This window comes from Seriola aureovittata, chromosome 3 (assembly GCF_021018895.1).
Source record: "Seriola aureovittata isolate HTS-2021-v1 ecotype China chromosome 3, ASM2101889v1, whole genome shotgun sequence".
Taxonomy (NCBI): Eukaryota; Metazoa; Chordata; class Actinopteri; order Carangiformes; family Carangidae; genus Seriola; species Seriola aureovittata.
Genome location: NC_079366.1, coordinates 1183714 through 1198017, shown reverse-complemented (window position 1 = coordinate 1198017; position 14304 = coordinate 1183714). Strand labels below are relative to the sequence as shown.

Below are 14304 nucleotides of genomic sequence, written 5' to 3'. Positions count from 1 at the left end.
ATATCCTCCTCATCCTCCTGGTTTACCAGGATAAACGAGGCTGAATTGTTTTTATGCAGGAAAACAAAGGTTTTCAAGGTTTTCCTTGAGTGAGCTTATTAGGAATTTCTCTGCTCTCTGTTTTGTCCTGTAAGACAATGGCAAACGGTGTTAGAGGCCCGGCTCATACAATGTTATCATCATAGGACACAGAGACAGTATCTCAGTGAGACATATCACTGTTCCACTTCCCATCCACTTGGATTCAGATGCCAGTACAACTCTAGCATTCTGGTGAGGTGAATCATCCACACCGACAACAACAGCACATTTTTCAGCTCCTTTGGTGCATGTAAATATGAAGGCTAGTGGGATTGTTGTAGAATTATTCTCAGTGCTGACGTGGAGCAGGAACTGGAATCATTTGTGTCATTTTGTCTCCAAAAGCATCACAGACTGGTGCAAAGCGGCGCCGCACTAAGGAGCTGTTTGAAGTGTGAGTTGGCTTTGAGCGTTGCTGAAACGGCGGCACTCAGCCAGTGCCAGTCGATTAGCTCAGTAACAATACGGCCATTCAGGGCCAGCATCAGCTGATTTTATGTAGTATTTATTTGACCCTGCGGCCAGGTGAACAACTGGAAAACGTGTGTTCCAACAGACTATGCTGGAGACGATTTCTGTATTTTTGACAACAGACAGAATGGATGTGGGGGTCCTGACAGAAAAAAGAAAAATATGAATTCCTATAATTAGAAATGTCATTTCCTCACAGGAGTTTGAACAACACCAGAGGCTCGTACTGACATTCAGCCAAGGAGAGGTCATGAAAGGACATTTTGTAAACTGAGCTGTTTTAAGAGCAGTTGACCACAGCCTGGCTATTCTGAAGCAGAGATCGTACGAAAACAAAAGGTTTTCACACATTTCTTGGATAGTGATATTTGCTCAACCACGCAGAAATACACACACACACACACACACACACACACACACACATCCCAAAATCCATCAGTGTACGGTGTTGATTTCCCCTCCGCTCCACTCCTGCCTTCAGCTCTGAGCGGAGCCACCAAACCTGTAAATGATTTATGATTTCTACGTCTGTAGTGAACACAGTTCCACTATTGGTGACCTACATTGTAAGAGAAACCCTGATCATGTATCTATAAATTATATAAAATTAAATCATGTTGATGTTTTTAATACAGGATTACATAAAGATCAAAATTGTGTTTTTCAAGTTTTATGGTTTCTGGGCCAAAGCAGCTACAAACAATTTCAAAATGTCACATAATGTTCAATGATCCAGATCATGTTGTTTTATTTTATGAGAAAACTTAAATCTCATTTCACTGCACAACCCAGAGGCCTTGTTGTCAGAGCCTGGATTCATTAAACAGGGTTATGCTGCCACCTACTGGTCATTTTTGATAAAGTGAAATTCTATCTGCATCCTAGTCCTCATGTAAAGTTGAGGATATATACTAATACAGTGATATTTAACATTTACTGATACACAACAGTTTTCTGATGTGCTGATAATAATAAAGTTCAATATATGCAAAAGTGCAGTGTAATCAGCAAACAGACCCTGCTTCACAAAACCAAACAATTCTACTCAACATCTTGGCTGTGGACATGTCAACTGAGATATTGATTAGTCGTCTCTGTATCAGGTCTTCATTTTTACTGTGTTGGAGTCTAGCTGGTTGTTAACAGCCATGTAAGTGAGAAAATGGCTTTTTGCTGTTGTTACAGTCTGTCAATTGTTTCTAAGAATTTCCTTTCTGATACATAAACAGAGATTTTCTTAACTGCATACTAGTGAAATAAATCCATGTCAAAGCCCGATTTAAAATTTTAAGTCAAGTTCTTCAGTAAAAATACTGAATATCGAGTAATTCACACTCACATGTTAATGTATTAGGTACACTTAGATAAAACTATCACAGTATAATGCAACAGACCTGCGATGAATGCTCCCTTAATGGATTATAATGTTCAGTTTTTATTCAGTATGTTTAAGATGCTGATTTATTTTAATGGTCTGAGAAGTGTTCATAATATTTTGTCAACCTTAATTCAAATAAATGGGATCGGAACATCTCTTAGTATAACCCAGACTGGACTGGAATTTTATCGATTCCAATTCTGCGTATCAATTCCAGCGCTTATCAATTCCCTGTTTTGATTCCAAAATTATTCTTTTTAAAAAGGGAAAAAAAGAGGTCAAATGTTAAGATATAGTTCGCATACAAAGAATATATTGGAGTGTATGATTCCGTACTTTACATGCTCCACCATTCTTACTTGGATGAGCCAGGTGGTTACATGAGGATTATGTTCTTTAATTTCTCAAGTGCATTTAATAACTTCCAACCTCCCATTCTTAAAGACAAGCTGGAAGGGATCGGGGTGAATCCCTGCTTCAACTCCTGGATTGTGGATTACCTGACAAGACGAGCAAAGTACGTCAGGCTGGGTAACTGTGTCTCAGGGACATGATGAGCAGCACTGGGGCTCCACAGGGGACTGTTCTGGTTCCGATCCTGTTCGCCCTGTATACGGCCTTCAGTGAATGGAGCAACAAGAACACCTCCAAGACCAAGGAGATGGTCATCGATTTTCAGGGGTCTAGGCCCACCCTTCAGCCAGTCAACATTTGAGGGAAGGACATTGAGGTGGTGCACACTTATAAATACCTAGGTGTGCACCTGGACCGTAAACTGGACTGGTCCCTGAACACAGATGCCATCTACCGGAAGGGGCAGAGCCGGCTCTTTTTCCTCAGGAGGCTCAGGTCCTTTGACGTCTGCAGTGAAATACTACACATTTTATCAGTCAGTGGTGGCCAGTGGACTCTTTTGTGCTGCAGTCTGCTGGGGCAGCAGCATGTCAGACATGAACACAAGGAGACTGGACAAGCTGGTAAAAAAGGCTGGGTCTGTGCCTTGGCAGGAGTCTGGACTCACTCAGGGCTGTTGTGGAGAGACGCATGCAATGTAAGATGGAGGCCATCTTGGACAATACCAACCATCCTCTCCACAACATTCTGGCAGGACAGAGAAGCAGCTACAGCTGCAGCAAACATCTCATCTCACTGCTCTGCAGAACAGAGAGGTTAGGGAGATCCTTTGTTCCCACTGCCATCAGGCTATACAACACCTCAACCAAAGGATGTGGATTAATCTAATTATTGTTTATTTATTATTAACTATTATTATTGTTATTGTTATTATTATAATAATCAACAATGAGCTAATGGACACATGAATTTCCCCTAGGGGATAAATAAAGTATCTATCTATCTATCTATCTATCTATCTATCTATCTATCTATCTATCTATCTATCTATCTATCTAATATATTTCCTCTTTTAAACATTAACTTAACATTCACAATGTAAATAAACGTATTTACCATTTACTAGTATTTAGTACAATAGAAAAGCATGGTACACAGACATGCATTTAAAAATATATATATTATTATTTGTAGTAGTAGTACTGATGATATCATTTCACTATGACTATTTTGCACCAGTTGATTTCGACTGCACATCAGTCTTGCGCGCGCGCTGAAAAACATAACCCCACGTGGAGATTCTTGTCGCACGCATTGATGGTGGCCTGTAGGGGAAGTGAATGCCTTATTTTTTTTTCCACCCGAAGTGAGCAAACAGTGGCCCGGCAAGGGCCCGCCTCTGCTTGTTACCTTCGTTGGTTGGGTTGGTTGGTTTAGGCAAGAAGAGTGATGATAGGTTATTGTGACGATAAGAATGTCAGGGTCTGCCAATCACAGGCAGGGTAGAGGCGAGAGGTGGGAAGAAATAACGCGGTGGAGAAGCCAAGTTCTCGATTAACACCGGAATTACAACATTTTGCCTTCAAAATAAAATAAAGGATTAGTCTCGTGCAAGGATGTACGAACTTCTAACGTCATGTATTTTTTTATGTACAATTCTTTAATATATGGTTATTTACAATGCGATATGATTTTTTTATATTAATAACATAAAATGCGTTTTCCTTATTGTCTGGGCTAATGACTCCCTATACTTATCGAATGCATTATGCAGGCTACTGCTGTAAAAAAAAAAAAAGGACAAAATAAATAGTGATCTGGTATTTTTATACAATGTTCCCTTGGTTAACGTCCAATAGTGTGTTTAGATTGTAATTTATACTAGTGTAGCGGTGGTTCTTAAATTGTGCTCTCAGCGAGGCTTGTATTTTGAAGGGTAATAGTGGAAGTAGTATGAGTCGTTCTGTTTAACAGACTCGGGTCCAGAGTTCCATGAGGTTGTTCGCTGTCCGGGTTTGGTAGCTTCACAAACACAGGTATTATTTTAACAGACACACTCTCACTCTGTTTACAAAGTGTTTGTGGAAGTTGTTGGAGGAAAGCCTCTTGGTTCATTCAGGCTCGTGGCTGTTGATGACGTGTCGTAAATTGAATTTAACACTATTAGCCACGGTTAGCTCCTTAGCTAATTAGCCGACTGACGCTAACGTGCTTGTAAGTAAGAATATTTTATGTTTGTCTTATCTCAGTTTTGCCACATGTTTCTATGACATGTCTGTCGACTTTACTGGTATTTGTGGCTTGTCACAGGAGTGACATCATTTTGCAGTCAGTGTAGATGATGGCAGATAGTTTTAATGTTGAGTTTTTCTTAAACCAATTTACTCCTGTTTTTATTGACCGTGTTATCTGCTCAATGCAAGGCATTCATTTTTATAGCAAGTCGGGTATCTAACTATAGGTGCCATTTTATATAAACAGACAATGGACCATAAAATTGGAGTCTAGACCAGGGATAATTGATTATTGATTATTCTGACAGTTATGTATTCAATGAATGGATTAATTCAACTTTTATTATCAGATAGGAATTAGAAAATCAGAAGATGTGTATGTTTCAGCTCTACCCTAGATATTAAGGTTATCATTTTTGTTATATTGTGCTTTAATGCAATTTATACACATTCACCATTTATATTATATAAAATGTTTTAACTAATTTGGTATCTTGTTAAATGATTTAAAATGTAACATTTCAGATGGATGAAAAACTACTCAAGGAAAATGGAGAGGCTTTACCGACACAGGAGGAGGAGATGGAGGTTACCGAGACAACACAACCTGTTAGTCTCACTGTAACCTCTGACGGTGAGGACCTGTCATCAAATACACAAACACAGTCGGATGAAAAACTAGCTGTACTTACAGACTCTACTGCAGCGTTGCTTTCTTTGACCACTGTGTGTAAGACAGAGGAGTGTGATGATGATGACTCCGAGGATTCAGACAGGTATTTACACCCACATACACAACTATTTGACAGAAGGATGATGATGGCTGCCCATATCTTGCACCAACAGTTATCTGATGCCAGAAAAGTGAGCAACAGGAAGCAGAAAGGAAATTAATAACTCTGATGCTCTTCTTCTCCTCTCAGTGACAGCTCCTCCTCTTCCTCCTCATCGTCCTCTTCTTCCTCGTCCTCCTCTTCTCCCTCTGCCCCAGTATTTGAGGATGACGACGATGAGGGTTTCAGCCAACCAGCCCCCATCAAAACCAGAGACGAAGTCCTGCTCGAGGTTCGTCTGTTTGTGTTCTGTGTTTCTCCTCCAGGACGGAAGGACAGTAAAATGGGTCTTGTCAGTAAATTGTAGATACAGTCGCAAATATTCAACCCCCTCACCTCAAAAGACGTTATAGTGATGTGAATCATGGTTAATGAGAATATACGAAAGAAGCTTCATCAAACAACAAAAAATATTTATTGATACATATTTTTGTTATTTTGAACATAAATTGACTTAACCATGAGTTCAAATGAAAAATGTAACTCTTTTCACAAATGTGCATGTGCATTATTAGTGGATCATCCTTTAGCCTTTATAACCTCTAATAAGCGTTTTCAGTAAGGGCTGACAAGTGTCATACACCTGTCCACTGGAATTTTTCCCCATTCTTCACGTGCTAAAGCCTCTAGCTCATTGATGCTGACGACGTCCATGCTGCAACTGCCCTCTTTAAATCCCACCAAAGATTTTCAATCGGATTTAAATCCAGGAACTGAAAAGGCCACTCCGGGACATTCCAGGATCTATTTCTCAACCAAGCTCTGGTGTGACTTGGAGTTGTGCTTGGGATCATTGTCTTGCTGGAGAGTCCAATGATCACCAAGGTTCATTTTCCCAACAGAAGCCATCACGTTCATCTTTAAAATTTCCTGGTAGTTTTTGGAATCCATTATGCCAGGTACAAGATTGCCTGTGTCTGCAGCATAAAAACATCCCCACATCATCAATGACCCACCTCCATGCTTGACCATGTTGGTATTCTTCTGGTCATAAACCAGACTTGTTAAGTTTCATCAGTTCATAGACCTGTCTCCCAAAACTCTGCAGTCCTATCCAAATTCCTCCTGGCATATTCTAGTCAAGATTTTTTCTTAGTTGTCTAGATTAAGTTGCTGAGGGCTCTTGATGAGATTTTGGGCTTTCTCCCATGGCCAGACAGGTTTGCAGCTGTGCCATATTTTTTAAACTTCCTTATAATGTTCCCAATGGTGTCTCTTGGAATGTTAAACCTTTGAGAAATCATCTTGTACCCAGTGCCCTTCAGGTGCAATGAAATAATTTCCTCCCTCAGCTTTTGTGAAAGCTTCTTCTTTGTCTTACTCATGATTGCTACTCACCTTGAACACGTTCACAGGTGAAGTTTATATCAGAGCTGAAGCAAATTAAGGATCATAATAGCGTTCCCGAAGGCTTCATTAAGTTTTAACTCCACTTTAGGCCATAAAACTAGCAGAAGGTTTTAAAAACAGCAATATTATCTCAGGGTGATTTATGTGTCACTCAACTGATAAAGAAGTCATCCAAAGCAAAATTGAGCTCTTTGAAGAAACTTTAATCGGTAAATCCTTCCAGTCTTTGGCGGGGTCTAATATTTCTGATTATTTGTACAGAGAGTGGCTTTTTCCATACGTCACAGACTGTGACGTAAAACTTGTCTGTTTCATAGTCAAATGAGCAACATGAAAAGATTTAAAACTTGTTTCTCAGATTATTTTGTACATAGCTGCATAACTCTCTAAAGATTCTGTGTTAAATCAGAAAACCAAAGCCACTCACTCTATGCTTTTGAGAACATTTGGGAAGATGAATAAAAAGTGATGTTAAAATCACGTAATTGTTGGCTTTAATACACTCATTAATACACTCCTAAGGACTTGGTACTCTTCTTTGCCTCCTCTCTCGCGCGCTGATCCTCTCCTCCACCGCAACCTGAGAACTAGTCCTACTGTCAGTCCTGACAAATTAACCGTATCTCGGTTAATTTGTAATGTGTAACATTTTTTCCCATATTAGAAGAACTAATGATGTCTGCACTCTGCACTGTTTAACCTGTCCTCGTGATTCTCCTCTTCGCAAACTCTTTTTAAAATAATCTGTGATTTGAGACATTTCTGCAAAAAAAAACATACAGTAAGGGATTTGCTGTTAATTTAGGGAAACTTTTCAAGAAGCTGAGTGTGCTTGGATGTAAAAGAGATAATATTCACTTGTTTGAATATCAGCAAAAACAGGTCGCCGCCTCCTTCTGCAAGCAGAAAATCCAGCGCATTCGTATTCTTCTTCTGTGGCAATTTTGGATGGCTCTGCCTGATGCACAGATCATGATACAGCGCCACTACATTGCCGTAGAGGCGTAGAGCTGCAATTGCAGTTACAAACGTCAAATCCACTGAGTACAGAGAAAATAAATACTAGAATTTTATAGGGAGGTGGCATGAAATTTGACGGAGGCGGCCACCTCCCAATTCTCTATGCAGGAAAAACCCTGTTATTTAATTTTTATATCCTCAGTTACGTCTTATCTTTGCAGCCATGTTTGGACATTAATATAGTGACAAGTATTGTTCCACAAAACTTTGTAGAATCCAGCTCATGGCAATTTGAGCCACAGCAGAAGAAGTAATAATAAATAAGAAATAATAAATGCAGTCACAAGAGGCGATTCTGGGTTCAATTGGATCATTTGACAAGATTAAAGCTGCGAGCAGCAACAAGCTGGTTTCAGGTTTGACTAAGCCAAGAAAAGTCAGAGTGAGTGAGCCCAATCAAGTTCAAAGGAGTGAGCCCAATCAGTCACTCAGCGTTGCTCCAGAGCTGTCAGAAGAAATGGACAAAGTCACTAATTTTTAGCACATGTAGAACAGAGAAATCATCAATCTCAGCGCTTTAGTGTCGGTGTCCTTGAGTGCCAAGAAAGGCGCCTTTAAATAAAATGTATTATTATTTAGTACTTGAAGTAGAACTTAAAACAGATTGCATAGGTTTTACGTGTGTGTGTTCACACCGGCTGCGTCGCTGCTGTTGCAGCTCTGTCTTTCCGTATAGAGTTTACAGGTTACTGAATGTTGGATTTCTTTTCACTGTTTGTGTGTAGGAGCTGCCAGCAGTAGAGGAGGTGTGTGTGTCGTTACCAGAGGATGCAGAGCTGCAGCCTGTAGGAACAGTCTCCAGTATCATACAGCAGCTTGGTAAATATTCACTCACTGTCACATCTCCACTTTCTCTGTCAGGTGTTTTGTCGGCTCAGTCTTTAACTGCTTGCGCTGTCTTATTTCTTCAGTGATCATCCAGTCTCTGAAAGACACGCCCCCTCTGACTGATGACAGCATCATCTTTACGTCTGATAGGCAGGCGGTGGGCAAGGTGGGTGGACCAGCAGAAACCTGACCACCTTTGATTTTTGTCCACTCTCTTTGTGTTATCTGTTTGTTTGTGTGCTGTTCGTTTCCACATAACAGTGACGCTCTGTTGTTCGCGTGCCTCAGGTGTTCGAGGTGTTCGGTCCAGTCACCAGCCCACTGTATATTCTGCGTCTGAACTCGCTGGATCAGATAAGCACCAAGCAGCTGACGGAAGGAATGACTGTTTATTACGCACCAGCCATCAAAGAGTACACAGGATACATCCTCACACAACAGCTTAAACTGTAAGTACACACACACACACACACACACACACACACACATACAGTTGAGTGCTAAAGTTTGCATCCCTGTTAGACCCTGGGTGAAATATTAAAAAGTCTATCTAGTACAGTTAAGCTTCGAAATAGCGTTCCATAATCATTTAAATATGTTTCCCTCTAAAGACCTTTTTATGGCCTTATTGTTAAAATAGCTAAGTCCATGTCCAAATGTATCTTATTCACCACGCTCAAAAATTTACATCCCCTTTGATAAGTCCTCAAGGTAATTCATTTTAATATTTAAAATCAGGTGTCTGGTCTTTAAAAAACATTGTCACCACAATGCTTGATGAGTGGCAACAAGTGTGTTCAATTACACTTGCGTTTTATATTTGCAAGTGGGTAGATGTCCAAGAGCAGTTTCATGCAGTTTGCTGAGAGCACCGACAGAGCAGGGAAACAGCTGTCAGAAGAATTTAAAATTTCACTACTTAATTTTGCTAAGCTAAAGAGGGATGTAAAGATATTTCAAAGGGTTTGGGATACCAGTAACAACTGTGAAGACCATAATCCAGTAATGGAAGAAATATGGACACTAGAGCCCGGCCGATACTGGATTTTGGGGGCGATACCGATATTTATATTTTACAGTTTAACAATTAACTTTATTGTCCAAAATGACATCAGTGCACTGAAATGGTAAACTTCACTAGGAATTAAATAAAATAACTATACTAAATGACTATTAAAAAAAAAAAAACATAGAACAAATATGTGTGTATGTATATATATTTAACTTGAATGAAAACAAAGGATCAAATATACATAAAATGTACAGTATATCTACATTTTACATCTACATGTAAATCTATATAACTTGACTTGACCCGAGCATTTTTTTTTTCTATTATTGCTTCTTAATAAAAGTATTCATATCAGTGCGTATCGGAGAATATATGCACCGATATATTTGCTGTAGGCCAATATGGGCAGATAAAATCGGCCTACCAATAAATCGGTCGGCTCTAATGGACACACTAAGACTCAACCAAAGAGTGCAAGACCAAGAAAAATAAATGAAAAAGCTGCTAGAAAATTTGCTTTAGAGCTATGTAGAAATCCGAAACAAACAGCAGGTGACCTGAAAAAATTCTTAGATGGTTTGTTTGGTGATAGTTGTCACCTGATGTGATGGATTGACATTCCTCTCTGACCAAACGAGCCCAGTGTGTTGTAGTGACAATGCTTCTCCTTCAGTTTAAAGGGATCTGATGCATCGTGGAAGAACGATCAGGAACCACCTGAAGAGGTAAGCACACACAGACTAATGTCACCGTGCCAGGTCGTGCATGTTGTGCATGCTGAACTGGAGGCCTCTACTGTATCTAATGGAAACAACAGGCAGCATCACTCAGACACTTTTTGTTCTATGTGCTGAGGCTTGAACACAGAAGAACTGATGCTTTCATCATGTAGAAGTCTTGTTTTTCAACTTGATAATATCCTCGTTTGATAATCCCATAACTCCGTTGTCCCAGGTACAGGCTGTGTGCATTGAGGTGGCGTTTTCTTCCACCTGCTCAGTTACATCCCCTCATGTTGCAGTTCTCTTGGCTTCTGTTGGCAGAGGTCCAGAAAACAATTTGATGAGTCAGGGTCCAACATTAACATTTTATTTTTTTTAGCAATCTAGTGAGCCACTATTGTACCAAAGACAATGTGTTTGGGGCTTTTTGTAAAAACAACTGCAGATTTCAGATTAACATTATTTTTGATTTGATACTTGTGAGAAAGTTTTTGCCTCGAAGTGGGAATTGACCAAGAAAAAGCTTTTGATCTTGTCACCTGATGTTGCCTGGCCGTTCTTCTCTTTATAGCCAGTGATGGTCCTCATCCCCTCCTACACCTCTCTGGTGTTGTTGTGCTGCAGCTTCCTCTCTACTTTTATTTGTAGTCCTCCTTCTCCCTGTCTCCATCCCTGAAGGCCTCCTTTTTCTGGTTGAGGAGGGTCTTGATGTTACTGGTGATCCAGGGTTTGTTGTTTGGAAAGCAGTGTACAATCTTTGCTGGTATTACAGTGTCCATACAGAAGTTAAGTCTGTGGTACATTCAGCCATTCTGTCATGGTCAGGGTCGTTGCTTTTATCATTTTCCTGTGACTCCAACAGGACATTCCAATCTGTGCACTCAAAACTGTCTTTTAGAGACTCACTGGCCTCCGGGGTCCAGTTCCTGAATGAAAATACTCTGATTGAGGAACAGCAAAGACAGTTGTAGCATTAACATAGAGAATGTAAGTGAACAACAGCTGCAAACACAACAAGGTCAGTCACACTGTAATTCATTATCAGTTTGTATTCACCACTGGTAGTCCAGGCTAATTAGAGCCAATCAGGAGAGACTCTGGGTGTGACATCATTGTTTCCAAAGATCTGTTTGTCTGTCCTGACTACAACACAACCCCTTGGACATAATCACCAGCAGCCTGAGCCTGGGGGGTCTGTCCAGACATGTCAAACCTCTGAACCTTTGAAAAGTACCAGTGTTACAGGGACATTATCTGCACAGTGTCTGTGAACATGTTCTATACAGTAGTGAAAATAAAGTACTCTCTCTCTCTTTCTCTCTCCAGGCTTTAGATTACAGTGATGATGAGAAAGAGCAGGAGGCAAAGAGGAAGGTGAAAAACTCCAAGAAGAGGCGGGATAATAACAATACAGGTACACCCACACACACACACTCTGTAAGTGTGTATTAAGATCATCACTGGAAACAGATGTGATCTAGGATTTGATCTCTGCAAGAATCATGTTTGTCTCTCTCTCTCTTTACAGATAATCCTGCTCAAATTATCCAGAACACTTTGCAGCAGCAGCAGCAGCAGCAGCACCGTGACGTCAGGGGTTTCCCACCAAGACACGCAGGGCCTTCATTTAGGCACCAGAACCCGAGGAACAAACAGCCTCCATTCAGACACACACACACACATACACTATCCCAACACACAGACGTGCCTCCCATGAACCTCCCGCCTCTCTGCCCTTACCCTCCTCCCCTTCCTCACCATTTTCCCCCGCCCAGCTTCCCTTTCTACCCTCCTCCTCCGTCTTTCTTCAATCCATCCTTCTCCTCTCCTCTCTGGCCGCCAAACTCTTTCCCTTACTCTGACCTCCTTCCCCCCCCTCCTCCTCCCCCTCCTCCTCCTCCGCCTCAGTGACACCTAACAGACACTCCGTAAGTGTACACACACTTCCTTCAGTGAGTTTATGTTTTGGTCTTGTTAGAAGAATGTGTCTTCTGTCTGTTGACTGTCGGACGGACACATCATCCACGTGTATCAATCATGTTTATCAGTCTGCGTCGTCACGGATTATAAAATAAAATGTAAACTTCATGTAGCTGATGGGGCCAAGTGATGGAACCACCTACTGTTGTATTTTAAAGTTTATGATTTAAAACTTTATTCTAATTATTTCGACCTCCTGTGGGAACAAGGAAAGTCGCCCCTGATCAAAATCAACTTTTATTTTCTTTTTATTACGTGCCGTTTACACCTTGTTCACACGCATTTACTGAAACACTGGAGAGGCTTTGTGAAGTTTGTGAAATATCACGTGTGACAACCAGTCACACGTGATATGAAACATTAGCACTTAGTTTCTTCATGATATAACTTCACTGAGCTGGTGCGACTTATGAAAGAACCCATGTGAGGAAACGCATCAATCGGAAGTTCCTCTTTCACCAGTGTTATGAAAAACTGCAGAACAACAGCTGAGTGTGTAAATGACATGCCCACAGTGTAAATACATGTGTGTGAACGAGGTGTGAGCTCTACATGTTTCTCCTGACCTCTCTGGCCCTGTTTAGACCTGGTATTAACGTCTGTCTCAGGTGATCCAATCACCAGTGGACAGCTTTAAGCTCAGGTGTGAACACACCCAAGACGCATTGAGGACGCATTTGAGATCTGATCACTCAGACCACATTCAGAGGAGGTCTGGACCACATGAGACCACATTCTTTTAGCAGTGTGAACGTGAATGTGTCCAGGACCACACTGAAGGACCAACTACTCTACTGACCTCCTCTGTCACAGTCTGATTAGTCCCGACACAGTTTATAATGAACGGAAAATATTTTACTATTTCAAGTGGATAAATCCTGCTTTCACGGTTGAACTGTGCACAGCGCATTGATTCACTGAACCCCTCTGTGCCCCACTTGTTCTCTCTCTCTCTCTCTCTCTCTCTCTCTCACTCACTCACTCACTCACTCACTCACTCACTCACTCACTCACTCACTCACTCACTCACTCACTCACTCACTCACTCTCTCACTCACTCACTCACTCACTCACTCACTCACTCACTCACAGAAACATTTTAAATTCAGGTGTGAAGTGAAGAGGTTAATGGGACTCGTCATGAAACATGTTTAAACGTGGGTATTAAGTATCTGAGAGTCACATGGTGTCATTCTGTGACGGCTGAGTAGAGCAACAGGCAGGTCATGTAGAGTGAGATGAATTGTTGGCTTGTGTATGTGGTTTTCACCTGAAGGAGAATCGTGCGTTTTGAAATAGTTAGAATAGTGTGTGTGACGAGTGCTGCCATCAGTGTTCCATAGGAGATCACAGTCACATCAGTTTCCTTCACACAGGCTTGTATTTACACAATGGACCCGCTGAGTCAGTGATATTGATCATCTGAGAAAAAAATGATGTCATGCAGGCAGAGTTTTATTGTTTCATTATAGTTCCGCAAATTTTAATTTCCGATGTAGTCGTGCTGTTTGTGTTTTAGTTACTGCAGAAAATGTTTTTTTTTCGTTTGAACATTTAAAGTTTAAATAACAACATAAACAGTTGAGACTCAGGCTTTGTTATTTAAATGTACCACAGTGTGTTCTGGTCCCGTCTCATCTGTAACATCTTCTTTTGACACAGTCAGAGAACAGAAGGCAAGTGATGACTTTGGACTCTGGAGGTTTTTAATGTGAACTCAGTTACAGCCACATGTACACCTGCTTGGGCATACGTTGTCCACTAATGTTGGAGTTTCAGGTGTGAACAGAGAGATGTGAACATGAATTGAAATATGGGCGTGATATTGTACATATTCCTTTTTTTTTGTACCAGACTACTTTGTAAATGTTTGCACCATTTCAAGAGCTGAGGAATAAATGTGTCAGTGTGTTTGAGCCACATTATGTTTGTGTCACACTGTTGTGTAAAGCTGCTGCTGCTGTTCAGTCTCTTCTCAAAAGGACATTTCTACACCAAGTCAAAACAAAGACAACAATGATTCACTTTCTGAATGTCTTAC

The 14304-nt window shown here is 40.7% G+C and overlaps 1 protein-coding gene across 1 annotated transcript; it reads left to right on the top strand.

Annotated features, from left to right (window-relative positions):
* The first annotated feature begins 4246 nt into the window (after positions 1-4246).
* Positions 4247-14185, top strand: naf1 (nuclear assembly factor 1 homolog (S. cerevisiae)). Its single transcript, XM_056371464.1, has 9 exons — positions 4247-4320; positions 5044-5294; positions 5442-5583; positions 8447-8540; positions 8633-8715; positions 8838-8998; positions 10235-10286; positions 11610-11697; positions 11812-14185. Exons 2-9 carry the CDS (start codon positions 5044-5046, stop codon positions 12192-12194), a joined length of 1254 nt encoding a protein of 417 aa, XP_056227439.1. The 5' UTR covers positions 4247-4320; the 3' UTR covers positions 12195-14185.
* Positions 14186-14304: the final 119 nt, after the last annotated feature.

Excerpts from the sequence above, each read along its gene's own strand:
- naf1 (XM_056371464.1), top strand. The coding sequence starts at position 5,044 with ATGGATGAAAAACTACTCAAGGAAAATGGAGAGGCTTTACCGACACAG. Across the intron at positions 5,295-5,441 it reads GACTCCGAGGATTCAGACAG|TGACAGCTCCTCCTCTTCCT; the intron begins GTATTTACACCC and ends TTCTCCTCTCAG. Across the intron at positions 5,584-8,446 it reads GAGACGAAGTCCTGCTCGAG|GAGCTGCCAGCAGTAGAGGA; the intron begins GTTCGTCTGTTT and ends GTTTGTGTGTAG.